Genomic DNA, 21511 nt, shown 5'->3' with positions numbered 1-21511 from the left:
CAGGGGGGAAATCATGCTTGGAAAGTTTATACGTTTCCTGACCCTACTTTTCTATGTACGTATTTCTTTTTTATACCAATGTGTTCGCAATAAAATTTTCTATAAGATGAACTGTATAACATTTGTACAAAGCATGTGTAAGAGAAGCGCCAAATATAGAACCACGTCGCTCAGTATGCGTTCGCGGCAGAAACGAACGCATTGTTTTCGTTCGTTTGATGTTTGTCATGTTTATACTTGTTGAAACATTTTATAATTTGTATGACAGTGATCGCAGTAAAATTCCCTACACAGACATATACATAACACATACAAATATTTCCCACGTGTTGGATATATCAACGGCTAAAGGGAACCCACTGCCACACACTCGCCACACCCCCAAACATACTTTGTGTATTTTTTTTTTTACTCATAGAAGTTTGTGATATAATATTCATTCTGGTACCAAAACATTCGCAAATAAATTCCCTACAAAACAAAAGTATCCCCATCCATTTCGGTTAAAAAATGGAATTTATAGAAATATTTTTTCGATGGACGAGAAAAGTCGGCTGTTATGCGGAATCGTAAGAGAAAACGGCGACGAGTTATCTCTAATCTAAAGCGCGAAAGTGTTAAGTCGTGTTCCCTGATCACGGGAAAAAAAAAAAAAAATTCTATTGTACTTACCGGCGATGTAATTGAGCCGAGAAGATGGGTGATGACGTCACAGTTTGCATGTTCGCTCATGCACTGTGCGTCCCGGAGGCAACACGCGCGGTCTTCAAGCAGCCACAGTTGCCACGAATTTATTTTCGTGTCATTATTTACAGTGTTTACGCATGTATTCTTTGCAATGTTAGTCACTAATTATGTTGCACATAATGTCACTTGACAGTTATTGTCAATATATGTTGCACACATCGAGTATACACATGCGCGCACAAACGTTTTCCATTATGGCATTATATTATGTACAGTAATCACAATGTTCATTATTTTATATGTACACACTAGCACGCACTATGTACAGGTTTTTGCACCATTATTGGACATTTAGAAGTCTTGGAGTGTGTGGTAGTCGTTGAAGCAGTCGACAGCACACAATGCAACTCCACACCCTTCACACCATGTTTGCACCATTTTACGTTTTTGCTTTCTTCGTTTTGTTGTTTTACATACTAGGCATGCACGTTGGCCTATTGCACGCTTTCCACCTGCTGGCAAATTCTTTAGTCTGTGTTGCTGAAAGGCATCTATGTGAGCGAGCCTGTGTGTTGCATCATGCTGCAACACTGGGTTCATGATTGGTCTTTGTATGCCAGGGACTTCTTGACCAAACTTTGCTAATAACTGTGTTGCAAGTGTAAAAGCAAATGTACGGAACACAGATTTACGTCCAGTTTTCACCAGGTACAAATTATAGCAGTTCAACATGCTCATGTCAACAAGATGGAAAAACACTTTTTTTGTCCACTTCAATGTTTTCCGCACACACTCGATAGTGCCAATCATCATGTCAGCCTTATCAAACGCATGTTGATATTGTAGTCAAGAACACAATCTGGCTTATATACTGGTTCTCTCATTACACGGTGCACCTTGCCACTGTTCAACATTGTACCATCATGAACGGTTGACAGCAGGTTCACTTCTCTCTTGTCTTTCCACCGTACTGAATGTCATCACATTTTCGTACCTGGCACTCACCTACTGCAAGTCCACCGACAAACACTGGCATTTCCCTTCTTCGTGGCTTTACTGTTCCAACCAACCCGGTTCTATTTTCAATCAAGAACTTAGCTAGCAATGGACTTGTATAGTAATTATCTGTGTATAGGATGTGGCCCTTGTTCATCCATGGTGCCATCAGTGACTTCACCACACAACCTGAGAATCCATGTTCGTCGTTACCGGGAATGTCTACATCGCTAGCTGAATACAGAATCATGTGTAACACGTATCCTGTTTCACAGTCACACAGTACAAAGAATTTCAAGCCAAATCTGTTTCGTTTTGAGGGAATATACTGTTTGAATGAAACACGTCCTTTGAATAGTATAAGGGATTCGTCAATCACCAGCTTCTGTGCTGGTACGTAAAAATCTCTGAATTTTCCCAATCGCCTCATTCATATAGTGCCTCACTCGTCAAAGTCTATCCTCCTCAGTCCGGTCCTCATTAGTTGCAAAATGCACACACTTGTGGAGTATCTGAAATCTGTCTCTGGACATATATTTCCCGAAGAAAGGTGTTGGAATAGTCAGATCTTTGCTCCAGTAATCTGTGATAGCGTGTTTGACACAGTTTCAACATACATATTGCAAGAAACACATACATTTCCCCTATATTGGTGTCTTTCCAACGTTGCAAGCGTGAAAATTCTGATATATCTTTTCTAATGAGATGAGCCGCATGAAGGTTCGTTTGGTGTACAATATATTCCATGAGGGGCTCATCATAGAATGCGGTAAAATAATCACATTCACTCATATCATCACCATTATCAGGGAAAAGATCTGTAATCCCAACGTCTTTATCGTCAATGGCAGGAATTTGGGGAATAAAACCAGCACCATCACCCCACACTTGTACACCTGGTGTCCTGCGAGACGCAGGGGACGCAACAGGGGACGCAGCAGAGGCACTACGGCGAGGAAGCGATGCACCCCGTGGACCAGGAGCTGAAGCCCGTCTACGCACAGTACGGCCGCTACCTGCACGTGGTGCAGAGGCACCTGCACGTGAGGCAGAGGCACCTGCACGTGAGGCAGAGGCACCTGCACGTGAGGCAGAGGCACCTGCACGTGAGGCAGAGGCACCTGCACGTGAGGCAGAGGCACCTGCACGTGAGGCAGAGGCACCTGCACGTGAGGCAGAGGCACCTGCACGTGAGGCAGAGGCACCTGCACGTGAGGCAGAGGCACCTGCACGTGAGGCAGAGGCACGTGCACGTGAGGCAGAGGCACCTGCACGTGAGGCAGAGGCACGTGCACGTGAGGCAGAGGCACGTGCACGTGAGGCAGAGGCACGTGCACGTGAGGCAGAGGCACGTGCACGTGAGGCAGAGGCACGTGCACGTGAGGCAGAGGCACGTGCACGTGAGGCAGAGGCACGTGCACGTGAGGCAGAGGCACGTGCACGTGAGGCAGAGGCACGTGCACGTGAGGCAGAGGCACGTGCACGTGAGGCAGAGGCACGTGCACGTGAGGCAGAGGCACGTGCACGTGAGGCAGAGGCACGTGCACGTGAGGCAGAGGCACGTGCACGTGAGGCAGAGGCACGTGCACGTGAGGCAGAGGCACGTGCACGTGAGGCAGAGGCACGTGCACGTGAGGCAGAGGCACGTGCACGTGAGGCAGAGGCACGTGCACGTGAGGCAGAGGCACGTGCACGTGAGGCAGAGGCACGTGCACGTGAGGCAGAGGCACGTGCACGTGAGGCAGAGGCACGTGCACGTGAGGCAGAGGCACGTGCACGTGAGGCAGAGGCACGTGCACGTGAGGCAGAGGCACGTGCACGTGAGGCAGAGGCACGTGCACGTGAGGCAGAGGCACGTGCACGTGAGGCAGAGGCACGTGCACGTGAGGCAGAGGCACGTGCACGTGAGGCAGAGGCACGTGCACGTGAGGCAGAGGCACGTGCACGTGAGGCAGAGGCACGTGCACGTGAGGCAGAGGCACGTGCACGTGAGGCAGAGGCACGTGCACGTGAGGCAGAGGCACGTGCACGTGAGGCAGAGGCACGTGCACGTGAGGCAGAGGCACGTGCACGTGAGGCAGAGGCACGTGCACGTGAGGCAGAGGCACGTGCACGTGAGGCAGAGGCACGTGCACGTGAGGCAGAGGCACGTGCACGTGAGGCAGAGGCACGTGCACGTGAGGCAGAGGCACGTGCACGTGAGGCAGAGGCACGTGCACGTGAGGCAGAGGCACGTGCACGTGAGGCAGAGGCACGTGCACGTGAGGCAGAGGCACGTGCACGTGAGGCAGAGGCACGTGCACGTGAGGCAGAGGCACGTGCACATGAGGCAGAGGCACTAGAACATGAGGCTCTTGGTGCCTCATGTTGTTCCATGCGGTGGCGCTTGGCTGGGCAAGACGCTGCTGACGCGACAAAATCTCGCCCAGTAACACCACTGGTACTGGCACCAGGCTCGGTAACACTGTTCTGATTCCACTTCACTAAAACCAGAAAAAGAGTCGCCTTCCTCTGACTCGTCACCGAAAGTATCCTCAGACTCTAAATAATCACAGGAACTGTGTGGCCGAGGGAATGTTGGGGTCGACGCTGGCCGAGGCGGCATGGGTGAGGGTATAGGCCTCGCCATAGGAGGCGGCTGTATCTCATATTCACTGTCCGTGCTATCAACATCGGTCAATTGGGTGTAGTCTTTATCAATATCAGAGTCATCAAAGTCACTTTCCTCACCATCGGAAAATAATTCACTGGTTATTTGCTCTTGGGGCGAGTGATTGCGTGGGGCGTGCCCGAGAAGCGTTTGGCCGTGCGCTCGACATGGTGGCTGCCGGGTAACTGAGGCCTCCCAAGCGATAGTAGCATGAGCTGGATTTTTTTTCAAAATGGCGGCTGTTTACTATAGCCCCTGGGCAGCGTATGGGGACCCCCTCTACCCCGCGGGCCTTTCAAATCGTGCTCGGTACGCCCGCGCATCATATGATGCGATGCGCAATTTACTGCAAGTCGGGCAAAGCATCATATGATGCGATGCGCAATTGAAGGGTTAAGGGTTAATTGTCGATGATAGCATTGTCTATCTGCAGCTGAATTGCATTTGTTGATATGCTTCCAAATAAGATGTAGTAGATCTTTTCTATGTTTAGTGTTAGTTTGTTGGTTGACATCCATAAGTGAATTTTTTAATTCATAGAATATGGTGATAAGAGATTCACCAAATCCTGAAATGTGCACCAAGAGAAGATAAATCATCTCCGAGTGAATGTCAACCGAGCCTGCGACCATAGAACTGCAGTGTGGACAGGAAAGACTGCAGTTCTAATTGAGATAAATCATTGTAGGGTTGAGTAGGCAAGTGTGGAAGTCCAAGAAGGAAGATGAGTACAGGAACTAATGACTGAAAAATGTGAACCCAATTCACCATCCACGTGATGCCAGTCAGCTGATCACTCAGGCCAGACCAGAGTTGTGTTGGATATGTGTGTACTCACCACTTACACCACCTGCCTTTCCTGACACCTCACCACTAACCCAACCTGCCTCTTCTGATAACTTCACCATTGACACCACCTGCCTTTAGTGACATTCACTACTAACACCACCTGTCTACCCTGACAACTTCCACCACTGACACCACCTGCCTACCCTGACAACTTCCACCATTAACACCACCTGTCTACCCTGACAACTTCCACCATTAACACCACCTGCCTACCCTGACAACTTCCACCATTAACACCACCTGCCTACCCTGACAACTTCCACCATTAACACCACCTGCCTACCCTGACAACTTCCACCATTAACACCACCTGCCTACCCTGACAACTTCCACCATTAACACCACCTGTCTACCCTGACAACTTCCACCATTAACACCACCTGCCTACCCTGACAACTTCCACCATTAACACCACCTGCCTACCCTGACAACTTCCACCATTAACACCACCTGCCTACCCTGACAACTTCCACCATTAACACCACCTGCCTACCCTGACACCATTTTATCATCCTTCAACCCCTTCTCCCTGTAAACAATCATCCTTCAACCCCTTCTCCCTGGAAACAATCATCCTTCAACCCCTTCTCCCTGGAAACAATCATCCATCAACCCCTTCTCCCTGGAAACAATCATCGATCAACCCCTTCTCCCTGGAAACAATCATCCATCAACCCCTTCTCCCTGGAAACAATCATCCATCAACCGCTTCTCCCTGGAAACAATCATTCATCAACCCCTTCTCCCTGGAAACAATCATCCATCAACCCCTTCTCCCTGGAAACAATCATCCATCAACCCCTTCTCCCTGGAAACAATCATCCATCAACCCCTTCTCCCTGGAAACAATGGGTAAGTATAATAAACCACTTTATAACTGTTTACACTTTGGTGAACCATAGTTGACAGCAACCTCTCGCCGCTCGGTCTCGGTGACCGCTTGGAAAAACAATCCTCGCTTAATCGAACATTTGTATGTTCCACTGAAGATTTAGTACCAAATTCAATTTGTTCAGACCATCTGGGAATTTGTTGGAAAGGGGTTTGTTAGAGTGAGGATGCACTGTAGTTCCATCGTCATAGAACTGAGGGCAGGGCAAACAAGCTAGTGCTAGTTTTATAATTTTTTATCGTTTACATTGTTGGAGTTCTTTGCTGAATTTCTGGGTGCTTCCCATAGTAATTTTACCATAGTGCCACCCCTCCCTGCACTTCTTTAGAAGGGGGTGGGGGGGTATGGCTTGATTACAGCAACTGATGGCACCCGAGAGTATGGTACTATCCGAGATAGTAGCTTCAGGGAACCAAACGGAGCTCCCCCAAGAGACCCCAATGGAATTTACCTACCTACTGAAGTCTTAAATGCAAAGACAGTTTGTCTTTGGTTGACAAGAGTTTGACAAGCTGCTGGCTTCCTGTTCCTATTGAGATAGCTAGATATAATGGCCCTCTAAGCAATACGCTTATTTTTCCTACATCCTATAGGTGAAGTTCCATTTCAACCTGTCAAATACTACTAGGAGTAACTTGGTTGTAGAGAGATTGTGCCAACAACTAGATTTTCCAGACCCCCACTACACCATACTTTTCAAAGGTAGCACCATGACCCTTTAAACTCTGTAAATGAACCAGGCCTGCATACTTTGCAAACCCAAAATTCTTTTTGTTCAAGATTTTACATGACATAGTAACCCAATCCAATTAGAGAAATACGGTCTTGACCTTTGTCAGAGTAGCATTTCTGACGTCTTCGCTGAAGAAAACTCGCCACTTGCAAAATGTACAAGCATACAATTTCTTCCAAAACAACAAGACTGATTTTCCCACAGTTCAACCTGCTGCTTTTGCTCAAGATTTTCTTTACAGTTTATATGTAAATTTTTAACCCTATCAAATCAGTATTTAAAAATATGGATAAATATTCAGTCTCGATCCAACAAAACTCTGCTCTTATAATGGACACTAGCAATATGATCTTTTTCAAACCAACCCTACCAAGTTTCCCCACCCACAACTATTAGGCTAAAAGGTGAATGAAATATTAGGCTAAACATTGACATTGTTGAAACATGTTCCAATAAATAATAATATAAATAATTATATGGTCTAATAACCATTTTCAAAACACTCTGAAAATCTTTTCCATGATGATTGTGAAATACAGAGTGGTCTATTGCTTATGCTTTAGAGGGCTCAACAGGGGTTCAGAGTTCAGAGTGTAGCGAGTAGATTATCCCAATAATATACTCGCTCCAAATGCTTTGTTAATATTCCTGTCAACCTTTGAAGATGAATGAGGTGAGGCGTTGCCCGGGCAACACGGTGAGGTGTTGCCCGAGCATATAAGCAGCAGAATAGCAAACATTCACCAGAGTCTACTTTCAAGTGTGGTCTAGAGCAGACACTTGCGAGATACTGTACCGACGCTCAGTGCGCCCAACTCACACCAAAGTATCACCTGTGTACTTCTGTATATTCGACCAAATATATATATAGTATCTTAGTGTCTGTGTTTATTTGTCACCATACTTTACGTAACAATAGAACCGTTACAAGAGAATCCGCTGTACATGAGAGGGCAGGAAGTGTGTTTAAAGAGCTTCAAAGAGTGAAAGATTTGTATGGTGACAAGTGTCCAGGAGAACCATCTGTAGTGGCCAACCTGTCATAATGAGCACCTGGTAGTGAGAAAAGCATCAGGGCTGTACACAATACACATGAAAGTAATACATTAAATTATTGTGTAATCACCAACCCTTTACAGTGATCAAGGATGACATTACAGTAAGACAGCCCATTAACTAAATTATTTAGAATTGCAAATGAATAATAGTAACTAAAGCAGGGAGGAATTGTAGCCTTTTTCTCTGTAAGATCACTTGCTTCTCCAAAGTTTATAATGATCAATAAATAATGATACATAAACCCTTTGAACTCTTACCCATATCTGCTACAGAACTGCAGCGGACACCAGGTGTGCTGCTCTCAAAGAGTCCCCCAACTGCCCCCTTTGTTGCGTCATCTTTATTGAAATTCTCTGGTCTTTCATCAATTAAAATGTCATCAATGGGCCTGCAATGAAAGCAATAAGCAATGAAAAAAGAATTAATGCTGTATAATTCATAGTTTATAATATAGTTGCTGGTAAATATCTACCTGAATAACCTGAGAGCCACTTACCCTAGTGGCCTCGACGAGACAGGAAGCCAGTGGCTTGTCTTGTGGGTGGTTATAAATAGCTGCTGCCTTGTATGGGCCAATAGGCCTTCTGCAGTTACCTTTATTCTTATGTTCCGATGTTCTTGTCGAAGGTCCCCCTCCCCATTTGCCTTTTTTTTTTTTAATATTCCTAGAAAAGATAAACACAGTTTTGGCAGTTATGGCTTCGGCGGGTAGGCAGTTCCATGGGGTTTATAACCCTGTGGGTGAAAAAGCCTCTTTTGTTCTCAGTCCTATATTGTGGCTCATTGAGCTTGAAACCGTTGCTCCTTGTTTGTGTTACATCTAACCTTCTGAAGAAAATAACCGGATAAACATTCTCTAACTTGTTCAGAATTTTAAAAGTTTCAATGAATGACTGGTTTGTCATGTGTTAGCCCTGTGGCCCTCAACAGTTCCTGATACGAGAGATGACTTAGCTCTTGAATGACTTTTGTTGCCCGATGTTGCATTCTCTAAAACAACTATGTCCATCTGAAAATGACGTCTCCATGCTTGGATACTATAATCCAAATAGGGGCACAATAGTGTTTTATACAGTTAAACCATTACCTTCTTTTCCTTATAGTCAAAAGTACACTTGATTATATCGAGAGTTTGATTAGCTTTCTGACTGCTACACCTACTTGTTGTGCAACTTTTAATGAGTGGTGGATCTTGACTCCAAGGTCCCCTTTTCTTTATCAATCTACTGTATTGTAATGCTATTAATTTGGTAGTCATGGTGTGGGTGGTTAATGCAAAACGTGGCATAGTCTTTCCCACTTATGGCAAAATGGGAAAAGATGATATTAAAAAGCATTTTGCCAGCCTTCTGACCATTTGTGGAGTTCATGTAGATCTCTTTGTAAGGCTTCTATATCATCATTTGCCACTTTACCATAAATCTGTCGTCTGCAAATTTTATGATGTGGTTTGTAATATTCTTATCTATGTCACTGATGCTTATGACAAAATGGGTAAATCCCAAAATCGCTTGTGTCACCCAACTTATCACATTTCTCCATTCAAATTAGTTTCCACTTAGCACAACCGTTTATTTTCCTTCTTTCAACCATTGTTTTATCCATTCTAATATCTTGCCATTTATTCCATGGGCCTGCAATTTTCTTGCCAGTCTTTTGGGTGTCAAGTTTACCCAAATTACCATCAATACAGATGTTCATAAAAGTATTGATATTGATGAAGCTAGGCACAACAAGGACCCAACACAAAGGTCGGATGCAAGTAATACAGCACCGATGAGGATGATACAGCAAGTGTATCCAGTAGTAGCCGAGCACCACCCCATGCTCATCCATGTTATCTCCCATTTTTATATTTTTATAGATTATATAGATTAATTATGTCAAAAGCCATACAGTAGATGAATAGTTTTTTGGGTTCAGTGATGATGCATCTGATACAAGTAGAATAGAGGAACAGTGTTAGTGGCTGCCATGGTAGTGTTTTCCATAGATCTTCTCATGAATAGCTGAATCTCTTCCAGAATACCAGAATCTCTTCCAGGATACCTTACATAGCAATCTTTTCAAGACTACCTTACAAATTGATCTTTTCATATAATCTTTTCAAGACTACCTTACACTTCACAAGCTTGGCTACATACGGCAGACACGCGATTATCCAGAATCCGACCATCTGGAAAACGACCTTATCCGACTAAAATCATGGCCGGATAAATTTATCTCTATCCGGCCAAAATGTCCACGAGAGCTGGAAAAGTGAGTATTTGGCCGGAACAGTGGCCTAACACTAATTGTACACCACCATCAGGAAGGTAATCACCCCTCACTGCTGCTCACTTCCTCTGTCCTGCCCACATTCACTTTCCCTCCTTCCCTCCCCAAGAGATCCTTCTGTACCTTGAGGTTACCTTGAGGTGCTTCCGGGGCTTAGCGTCCCCGCGGCCCGGTCGTCGACCAGGCCTCCTGGTTGCCGGACTGATCAACCAGGCTGTTGGACGCGGCTGCTCGCAGCCTGACGTACGAGTCAGAGCCTGGTTGATCAGGTATCCTTTGGAGGTGCTTATCCAGTTCTCTCTTGAACACTGTGAGGGGTCGGCCAGTTATGCCCCTTATGTGTAGTGGAAGCGTGTTGAACAGTCTCGGACCTCTGATGTTGATAGAGTTCTCTCTCAGAGTACCAGTTGCAAACTGTAGGTGGCAGTAGATTGCCAGCCTGGAGAATTTCCATCTAATACAATAAAGCATTCATGAAAAGTATTTTTATAACTTTTTATTATCCTAATAATATTGCTAAACAAAATCTGTAACCAAAAGTATATGATATTGTACTGTACATCTAGAATTTAAGAAACAATTCTGGCTACCGGTGGTGAGTGTACCTGGTTGATGAGATTCAGGGAGTTCTTCTACTCCCCAAGCCCGGCCCGAGGCCAGGCTTCACTTGAGTTTAGTCCACTAGGCTGTTGATTGCAGCAGCCTGCAGGCCCACATACCCACCAGAACCCGGTTGATCCGACACTCCTTGGAGGAAACTATCTAGTCGGGAGATAGTCGAGGGTCGGAAGATGTCCACTGTTGTTCTGGCAATATTTTTTATGCTCGCTGGGAGTATGTTGAACAGATGTGGACCTCTGATGTTTATTCAGTTCCCTCTAATTGTGCCTATGGCACCCCTGCTCTTTACTGGTTCTATTCTGCATTTTCTTCCATATCGTTCAGTCCAATATGTTATTTTACTGTGCAGATTTGGGACCTGGCCCTCCAGTATTTTCCAAGCGTATATCATGTGATATATAGCCCGTCGTCTTTCTAGCGAGTACATACGGAGAGCTTTGAGATGATCCCAATAATTTAGACGCTTTATCTCGTTTATGTATCCCGTATATATTCTCTGTACTCCCTCTATTTCAGCAATCTCTCCTGCTCTGAATGGGGAAGCGAGTACTGAGCAGTACTCAAGATAGGACAGCACAAATGATTTGAAGAGTACAACCATTGTGATGGGATCTCTGGACTTGAAGGTTCTTGTAATCCATAATATTTTCCTGGCTGCCACAATATTTGCTTGGTTATGCTCCCTAAAATTTAGGTCGTCAGACATCATTATTCCCAAATCCTTTACATGTTGCTTTCCAACTATGGACAAATTTGATTGCCTTTTGTACCCTGCATTATGTTTAAGGTTCTCATTTTTACTGTATCCGAGTACCTGGAATTTATGGCTATTAAACATCAGCGAAACAACAACAATAAAACAACAAACACTCAGAGTTCTCCGAGTGAGCCCGTCCCTCCCCCCACCACCGACACACCTCCCTCACCGGCCCCCACATCCTATACACACACTCCTTAAACGTCACAGTTCAACTGTCCATAATTCCCTCCCTAAGGAAAGGAGGGAGTCGGTGAGGGAGTGGGTGAGTCGGTCGGGGAGGGAGGGGAGGGAGTCGGTCGGGGAGGGAGGGGAGGGAGTCGGTCGGGGAGGGAGTCGGTCGGGGAGGGAGGGGAGGGAGTCGGTCGGGGAGGGAGGGGAGGGAGTCGGTCGGGGAGGGAGGGGAGGGAGTCGGTCGGGGAGGGAGGGGAGGGAGTCGGTCGGGGAGGGAGGGGAGGGAGTCGGTCGGGGAGGGAGGGGAGGGAGTCGGTCGGGGAGGGAGGGGAGGGAGTCGGTCGGGGAGGGAGGGGAGGGAGTCGGTCGGGGAGGGAGGGGAGGGAGTCGGTCGGGGAGGGGAGGGAGTCGGTCGGGGAGGGAGGGAGTCGGTCGGGGAGGGAGGGAGTCGGTCGGGGAGGGAGGGAGTCGGTCGGGGAGGGAGGGAGTCGGTCGGGGAGGGAGTCGGTCGGGGAGGGAGTCGGTCGGGGAGGGAGGGGAGGGGAGGGGAGGGGAGTCGGTCGGGGAGGGAGGGAGTCGGTCGGGGAGGGAGGGGAGGGGAGGGAGGGAGTCGGTCGGGGAGGGAAGGGAGGGGAGGGGAGGGGGTCGGTCGGGGAGGGAGTCGGTCGGGGAGGGAGGGAGTCGGTCAGGAAGGGAGGGGAGGGAGGGAGTCGGTCAGGAAGGGAGGGGAGGGAGGGAGTCGGTCAGGAAGGGAGGGGAGGGAGTCGGTCGGGGAGGGAGTCGGTCGGGGAGGGAGGGAGTCGGTCAGGAAGGGAGGGGAGGGAGGGAGTCGGTCAGGAAGGGAGGGGAGGGAGGGAGTCGGTCAGGAAGGGAGGGGAGGGAGTCGGTCGGGGAGGGAGTCGGTCGGGGAGGGAGGGAGTCGGTCAGGAATGGAGGGGAGGGGAGGGGGTCGGTCAGGAAGGGAGGGGAGGGGAGGGAGTCGGTCAGGAAGGGAGGGGAGGGGAGGGGAGGGGAGGGGAGGGGAGGGAGTCGGTCAGGAAGGGAGGAGAGGGGAGGGAGTCGGTCAGGAAGGGAGGGAGTCGGTCAGGAAGGGAGGGGAGGGAGTCGGTCAGGAAGGGAGGGGAGGGAGTCTGTCAGGAAGGGAGGGGAGGGAGTCGGTCAGGAAGGGAGGGGAGGGAGTCGGTCAGGAAGGGAGGGGAGGGAGTCGGTCAGGAAGGGAGGGGAGGGAGTCGGTCAGGAAGGGAGGGGAGGGAGTCGGTCAGGAAGGGAGGGGAGGGAGTCGGTCAGGAAGGGAGGGGAGGGAGTCGGTCAGGAAGGGAGGGGAGGGAGTCGGTCAGGAAGGGAGGGGAGGGAGTCGGTCAGGAAGGGAGGGGAGGGAGTCGGTCAGGAAGGGAGGGGAGGGAGTCGGTCAGGAAGGGAGGGGAGGGAGTCGGTCAGGAAGGGAGGGAAGGGAGTCGGGGAGGGAGTCGGTCAGGGAGGGAGTCGGTCGGGGAGGGAGGGGAGGGAGTCGGTCGGGAAGGGAGGGGAGGGGAGGGAGTCGGTCAGGAAGGGAGGGGAGGGAGTCGGTCAGGAAGGGAGGGGAGGTATGGGAGTCGGTCAGGGAGGAGAGGGGAGGGGAGGGGAGGGAGTCGGTCAGGAAGGGAGGGAAGGGGAGGGAGTCGGTCAGGAAGGGAAGGGGAGGGGAGGGAGTCGGTCGGGGAGGGAGGGAGTCGGTCGGGGAGGGGAGGGAGGGAGTCGGTCAGGAAGGGAGGGGAAGGAGGAGAGGGGAGGGAATCGGTCAGGAAGGGAGGGGAGTGAGTCGGTCAGGAAGGGAGGGGAGGGAGGAGAGGGGAGGGGAGGGAATCGGTCAGGAAGGGAGGGGAGTGAGTCGGTCAGGAAGGGAGGGGAGGGAGGAGAGGGGAGGGAATCGGTCAGGAAGGGAGGGGAGTGAGTCGGTCAGGAAGGGAGGGGAGGGGAGAGAGGGAGTCGGTCAGGAAGGGAGGGAGTAGGTCAGGAAGGGAGGGGAGGGAGGGGAGGGAGGGGAGGGGAGGGAGTCGGTCAGGAAGGGAGGGGAGGGAGGGGAGGGGAGGGAGTCGGTCAGGAAGGGAGTCGGTCAGGAATTGAGGGAGGGGAGGGAGGGAGGGAGTCGGTCAGGAATTGAGGGAGGGGAGGGAGGGAGTCGGTCAGGAATTGAGGGAGGGGAGGGAGGGAGTCGGTCAGGAATTGAGGGAGGGGAGGGAGGGAGTCGGTCAGGAAGGGAGGGAGGGGAGGGGAGGGGAGGGAGTCGGTCAGGGAGGAAGGGGAGGGGAGGGAGTCGGTCAGGAATTGAGGGAGGGGAGGGAGTCGGTCAGGAAGGGAGGGAGGGAGTCGGTCAGGAAGGGAGGGGAGGGAGGGAGTCGGTCAGGAAGGGAGGGGAGGGAGTCGGTCAGGAAGGGAGGGAGGGAGTCGGTCAGGAAGGGAGGGGAGGGAGGGAGTCGGTCAGGAAGGGAGGGGAGGGAGGGAGTCGGTCAGGAAGGGAGGGGAGGGAGGGGAGGGGAGGGAGGGAGTCGGTCAGGAATTGAGGGAGGGGAGGGAGGGAGTCGGTCAGGAATTGAGGGAGGGGAGGGGAGGGAGGGAGTCGGTCAGGAATTGAGGGAGGGGAGGAAGGGAGTCGGTCAGGAATTGAGGGAGGGGAGGGAGGGAGTCGGTCAGGAATTGAGGGAGGGGAGGGAGGGAGTCGGTCAGGAAGGGAGGGGAGGGAGGGAGTCGGTCAGGAATTGAGGGAGGGGAGGGAGGGGAGGGAGGGAGTCGGTCAGGAATTGAGGGAGGGGAGGGAGGGAGTCGGTCAGGAATTGAGGGAGGGGAGGGAGGGAGTCGGTCAGGAATTGAGGGAGGGGAGGGAGGGAGTCGGTCAGGAATTGAGGGAGGGGGAGGGAGGGAGTCGGTCAGGAAGGGAGGGAGGGAGTCGGTCAGGAAGGGAGGGAGGGAGTCGGTCAGGAAGGGAGGGAGGGAGTCGGTCAGGAAGGGAGGGAGGGAGTCGGTCAGGAAGGGAGGGAGGGAGTCGGTCAGGAAGGGAGGGAGGGAGTCGGTCAGGAAGGGAGGGAGGGTAGGGAGGGAGGGAGTCGGTCAGGAAGGGAGGGAGGGGAGGGAGGGAGTCGGTCAGGGAGGGAGTCGGTCAGGAAGGGAGGGAGGGGAGGGAGGGAGTCGGTCAGGGAGGGAGTCGGTCAGGAAGGGAGGGAGGGGAGGGAGGGAGTCGGTCAGGAAGGGAGGGAGGGAGGGAGGGGAGGGAGGGAGTCGGTCAGGAAGGGAGGGAGGGTAGGGAGGGAGTCGGTCAGGAAGGGAGGGAGGGAGTCGGTCAGGAAGGGAGGGAGGGGAGGGAGGGAGGGAGTCGGTCAGGAAGGGAGGGAGGGGAGGGAGGGAGTCGGTCAGGGAGGGAGTCGGTCAGGAAGGGAGGGAGGGAGGGAGTCGGTCAGGGAGGGAGTCGGTCAGGAAGGGAGGGAGGGGAGGGAGGGAGTCGGTCAGGAAGGGAGGGAGGGGAGGGAGGGAGTCGGTCAGGAAGGGAGGGAGGGAGGGAGGGAGTCGGTCAGGAAGGGAGGGAGGGAGGGAGGGAGTCGGTCAGGAAGGGAGGGAGGGAGGGAGTCGGTCAGGAAGGGAGGGAGGGAGAAGTGTTGAGTGTCAAATCAAATCAAATATTTATTCAGGTAAACTACATACAGTACAAGGTGAGATACAAAACATTGATGGATTTATAGATAGAGCTAGTACATACAATGCCTAAAGCCACTATTACGCAAAGCGTTTTGGGCAGGAAAAACACTGAGACTAAAACTTAATACAGTACTAATTGAGATTTAAGTATAAATTGTGTTGAGAAAAAAAAAAGGGGGGGGGGGGAACATGGCAGAAAAAATAGCAAAAATACAATTTGGTCAACAAACAGCAATGTTTAAAATAGTAGACATGGGTTGACATTTTGGGGGTGAGGTAGGTTACATGGAGTTAATAAGGTAGTACTTAATTTTTATCTTAAACTGGTTGAGAGGGGTACAGTCTTTAACATGATTGGGAAGGTCATTCCACATTCTGGGTCCCTTGATTTGTAAAGCATGTCTAGTTTGATTAACCCTTTAACTGCGCAATGCACCTGCATGCCAACGTCTGGGGTGCACTATGCTCCCCAGATATTTTTATTTTTCACGTTCCATTCAAAACTCCCGCAGCTACATGGGGTTCACATCAGCTTCCTCAGGTCTTTCGCAAACAGACACCATCTTTAAAAAAAATCGTGGTCCACAGTTCATGAAAACTATTGTACACTAGAATTACTGCAACTTTAATTTTAACACTATGTACACACTTAAATTTAACACTTATTCTAATTGTTCACTTCACACACTATGTTTTTAGATGTTTGCATCAGCTTTGCTGGTGCTCGCTGCTGCTGTGTTGGCTTCAGCTGCTTTTGTGCTGGTGCTGGGTACGGCTGTGCTGGTGCTGGGTACGGCTGTGCTGGTGCTGGGTACGGCTGTGCTGGTGCTGGGTACGGCTGTGCTGGTGCTGGGTACGGCTGTGCTGGTGCTGGGTACGGCTGTGCTGGTGCTGGGTACGGCTGTGCTGGTGCTGGGTACGGCTGTGCTGGTGCTGGGTACGGCTGTGCTGGTGCTGGGTACGGCTGTGCTGGTGCTGGGTACGGCTGTGCTGGTGCTGGGTACGGCTGTGCTGGTGCTGGGTACGGCTGTGCTGGTGCTGGGTACGGCTGTGCTGGTGCTGGGTACGGCTGTGCTGGTGCTGGGTACGGCTGTGCTGGTGCTGGGTACGGCTGTGCTGGTGCTGGGTACGGCTGTGCTGGTGCTGGGTACGGCTGTGCTGGTGCTGGGTACGGCTGTGCTGGTGCTGGGTACGGCTGTGCTGGTGCTGGGTACGGCTGTGCTGGTGCTGGGTACGGCTGTGCTGGTGCTGGGTACGGCTGTGCTGGTGCTGGGTACGGCTGTGCTGGTGCTGGGAACGGCTGTGCTGGTGCTGGGAACGGCTGTGCTGGTGCTGGGTACGGCTGTGCTGGTGCTGGGTACGGCTGTGCTGGTGGATTTTCTGCTAGTTTGTGAAAAATATTGACTCATTTTCATTTGTTTCCTTCTTTTTGTCATGTCCTTGAGACAAACATCTTTAATCGTCCTAGGTGTTGATAAAAGCCTGGTAGCTCTGGATTGTCAGTTTGTGAAACAATATCAAGGAGTTTTTCAACATAGAACAATGCGTCGGCACACACAGCAGATTGTAAACTGCTATCATTCTCATCCTCATCTTTCTCTCTGTCGTCATCAACAGTGCCAGTAACATTTTGTATAATCTCATCATCTGTTAAATGACCAATGGGTGGATCGACTGCATCAATATCTAACCACTCCATTCAGCGTCAACTCCACCTCACCAGCGGCACGCAGTTCTTGATAAATATCATTTGAAAATCCTTCAAAATCCCTTTCTCCCTCAGTCACTTCTTCAGCATAATCAAGCAACAGGAGTTTTTTCCAACAATTTCTTAATGTTGACTCTTGAACTTCATCCCAAACTTTAGCCCAGTTGTAAATGGCTTCCTTAATCGAGTATTTTTTGTAACGTTCCAGTGTTGCTTGACCTCGCGAATCGGTTCCTTGTCTTTTGTCTTCATCTGACTCAAACATCACCATGATTTCTTTATTCATTGCTCGTTTGTAGAGCCTTTTCATTGCATATATAACACCCATATCCATTGGCTGGATCAGAGAGGTGGTATTGGGAGGCAAGGCCATACATTTGATGCGTCCATCATGTGACGTTAATGTGTCGAGCCCTACATGAGCTGGTGCATTGTCAACCAAGAGTAATGCCTTGACATCATTCCGTCTCACTCCACACTTCTTTATCTGAAAATCTCTTACTTCTTTGCAAAAATGATTTTTGAACCAGTCTACAAAAATATCTCCAGTAAACCAAGCTGTTTTAGAGCTGTAGTAGACCACAGGTAGCTTGTTCATTAAATTTTTCAAAGCACGTGGGTTTTTTGACTTCCCCACAATGGCGGACTTTGTTCTGTGACTTTCGTCTGCATTTGCACACAGCATGGCAGAAACTTTTTCTTTGTTTACCTTACGGCCAGGAACACACTCATCTAGCCTAGATGCCAAAGTGTTGCTCTGCAAGCATTTCCAATTAAAGCCTGTTTCATCGGCATTGTATACCTGAAAACGCCTAGATCATTTGTTATTATGTAATCATTTAATTTACGCTTAAATGGCTCGACTGAATCTGTATCTGCACTTAATGATTCTCCACAAACTTTCCTGTTCTTAATATTATGTCTATTCTTAAATCTTTGCAACCATCCTTCACTTGCTCGAAAATCTGGAATGTTCATCTTTTGTGCAAATTTATCGGCTGCTGTCTTAATGGCGTCGCCGCCAAGTGGCATCCCCACAGAGCGTTCCTGGTTAAACCATTTATACACAGCTTCGTCCAAATTTGTATTTGCAGAACCTTTTATTGTTTTCCTTTTATTTAATGCACCACTATCACTCGAAGCAAGAAACTTCCTAATATCATCTTTCTGTCTCTTGATATCTCACACCGTACTTTTCCCGACATTAAATTCTGCTGCCAGCCAAGTAACAGAGTAGCCACGTTCATGTTTTTCTATCATGTCTAATTTCTGCTCAATGGATAAAAAACTTCTCTTCCTCTTTGTAGATACAGCACGATTAGCAAGCCCTTGAGACATCTTGTATATTAATAAAGCTGTAGTCAAAAAAATGGTAAATTCCACGATTATTCTTTCACCGGCGGACAAACACGTCACTCGCACACAGACAAAGCTAATGGCACTGGGTGCCTACTGTATGAATGCAGACTAGGTCTATACACCCTCCAGTAGGCTGGTGTTTAAGCCAGATCCAGTAACAAATTTATCTCAAATATTGGATTTACATCATATTATATATTTTTAGGTTATATATTTAGATTAGTAACATTATTAGGATAATTAGAGATAAAAAAACTTATTTTAGAACCGATTTATTAATTTTATTATTTCGAAGTCATAGTCACTGAACTGTGGTGACGAAATGAAACAAGAAACGCATGGTGCTGTATGTACAGGGATTAGACCCGTCCATGCACTCGCTCACGCTGGAGTTGTTCCAATAACAAATAATTTCTCAAATAGCAGATGTCTATCATATTACAGTATATTTTCGGTTTTATTTAGGTTTTTATTCAGGTTTCATCCTAAACCTGCTTCCAGCACTAGTAGCACTGTACTATGCCTTCCCTTCATATCTGAACTCAAAACTTTTACCAATACCTTTCGTCCTCTTGACATTAAGCTCGCCTTTCGTCAAACTAACACACTTCGTAGCAATCTAGTTCACACTGCTCCTCCTGCTTCTAATGCTGCTGGTGTCTACTCTATTTCCTGTTCATCTTGTCCTCTCCAATACTTTGGCGAAACTGGCCGCACACTGAATGACAGACTTGAACACAAGAGAAGTGTTAAGTCTGCAGACACTAACAATGCTCTCTTCTGCCATGTGAGGGATTCTAATCATCCCATTGATTGGTCTTCCTCCAAAATAATCTTTCCTGCCTCTACTCTACACAGACGCCATCTTGTTGAATCGGCTCTAATACACAATGTACCCAACATGAACTCGAGTCCTGGCTTTGTTGCTGTGGACTCTTCCCTTTCACAGTATATAATCAAATGCTCTAATCTTTCTAACAAATGTGACCTTACATAAGCTTACCCTTTCCATTTACCTTTCTTTCTCTTTCCTTTCTCTTTTCTGTTCATTGTCTTCTCCTACGTTCCCTCTTCTCATTATTTTCTCCTTCTCTTTCGGTGGTTATAATAGGAACTGCCTCATATGGGCCAATAGGCCCTCTGCAGTTCCTACTACTAGCCCCTCTACTACACCTTGCTTCGCTCCTCATCTCTTGTGCCTATTTATTGCCTACTTACTCATCACAATCAACTTGAGAATGGTCCAGGACGGACCGAAATGTCGTCGTCCCTTCACATTCTAGTGTGTGGTCTGGTCTTCAAACTTTCCATCATTTTTATTACTTATGTTAATGTTGTCTATCTGTAGCTGAACTGTCTATCTGTAACTGGATACACAAACCACAGTGCATATCCCCCCCAGACAAACACTCAACACTCCCAACTCAAGGAAACAGTCAAAGACCACCGGTTTACCCAAAGGACAAGAACCACCCCCTGAAGGGAGTGTCCCAAACACTCCAGGGAAGAAAACCTGGGGTGTGAGGGGTGACTGGGTTAGGCACTACACTTAACCCTTAAACTGCGCATGGCGTATATATACGCCATGAGTAACATATCCCACGGTGCGCATGGCGTATATATACGCCATAGTGTGCCAGGCACGATTCAAATGACCTGCGGCTACACGGGGTTCACATTAGCTTCCTCAGGGCTCTTGTAAACAGACGCCATTTTTTTTTTAAATCGTGGGCAATATTCTCAGGTGTGAGAGCCACAGTACTGTTGGAGCAACCAAGGCTGGCACACGCAGCATGAGCGAACAGCATTGCTGTTCAGATTGTGACCACAGCATCGCCGAAAAATGTCAATAAATATATAACTGCTATTATTTAGCGCTGACAATATTACAGATGATCCCTGAATGTGATAAAAATGACCAGGATTGTGGTAATAGCAGCATTGTTGACGTAATTAGCGTTTAGGGAGGAGTGATGCTGAGGGACGGAGGGAGATAGCATCGTTTACTGACTGTGTGGCTAGCTGTTATTGTCTGCATTCACCATACCAGCTCAGTGGTTCTCTGTGGTGAACACAAATGTAGATACTTATATATAATGTGTGTATTAGTGTAATAACAGCAAAAGGATTATGTTGGGAGGAGCCATTTGGGTGACAGAGGAGACGTCGTCTGCATGATTTGTCTGGCTGTGTAGAGGGTGGCCACTATGAACTTTGGGCACTCTACAAGCTTAGGTGTTCAGTTACAGTGCATACAACATGTAGATACTTAGATTCAGATGATTCAGATGTTTATTCAGGTAAGGTATATACATACAAGTGATGTTACATTAATGGATTGATATATAGATAGAGCTAGTACATACAATGCCTAAAGCCACTATTACGCAATGCGTTTCGGGCAAGAAAAACATTAATATCTAGAACTTAATACTAATTGAGCATAAAGAATAAAAAGTGTTGAGAACAAATACAAATAAAGATAAAAAAAAAGGGGGAACATGACTGAAAAAGCAGCACAAATACAATAGGTTGACAAACAGTGTTGATTAAAAAAAAAAAGAAAATAACGGACATGGGTTGACAATAGAGGAGTGAGGTAGGTTACAGGGAATTTATTAGGTAGTGTTTAGTTTTTATCTTAAACTGGTTGAGAGAGGTACTGTCTTTAACATGGTTGGGAAGGTCATTCCACATTCTGGGTCCCTTGATTTGTAGAGCATTTCTGGTTTGATTAAGTCGTACTCTAGGAATATCAAAACTGTATTTCTGGTGTGGTGCTCATGGGTTCTGTTACAACCTTCTATGAAGCTTTTGAGATCAGGATTGGCATTACAATTTAGCGTTTTGTATATGTATAGTACACATGAGAGAATGTGCAGTGACTTAATGTCTAACATATTCAGGGATTTGAATAGGGGTACCGAGTGATGTCTGGGGCCAGAATTGGATATTGTCCTAATAGCAGCTTTGTGTTGAGTAATTAGAGGACGTAAATGATTTTGGGTAGTAGAGCCCCAAGCACAAATACCATAGTTGAGATATGGATAGATAAGGGAGTAATAGAGAGTCACCAGGGCAGG

General features: G+C 48.4%; 1 protein-coding gene across 2 annotated transcripts in view; it reads right to left on the bottom strand.

The window, feature by feature from the left end:
* LOC123769720 (uncharacterized) overlaps positions 1-21511 on the bottom strand; it is a 190819-nt gene that overhangs the window by 45441 nt on the left and 123867 nt on the right. For both annotated transcript variants that reach the window (XM_045760932.2, XM_045760933.2), the window contains exon 6: positions 8124-8254. In XM_045760932.2, the coding sequence (XP_045616888.1) occupies positions 8124-8254 (131 nt within the window). The remainder of the gene's footprint in view (positions 1-8123; positions 8255-21511) is intronic.

This window comes from Procambarus clarkii, chromosome 45 (assembly GCF_040958095.1).
Source record: "Procambarus clarkii isolate CNS0578487 chromosome 45, FALCON_Pclarkii_2.0, whole genome shotgun sequence".
Classification (NCBI taxonomy): Eukaryota; Metazoa; Arthropoda; class Malacostraca; order Decapoda; family Cambaridae; genus Procambarus; species Procambarus clarkii.
This window is presented reverse-complemented; position numbering and strand designations above follow the sequence as displayed.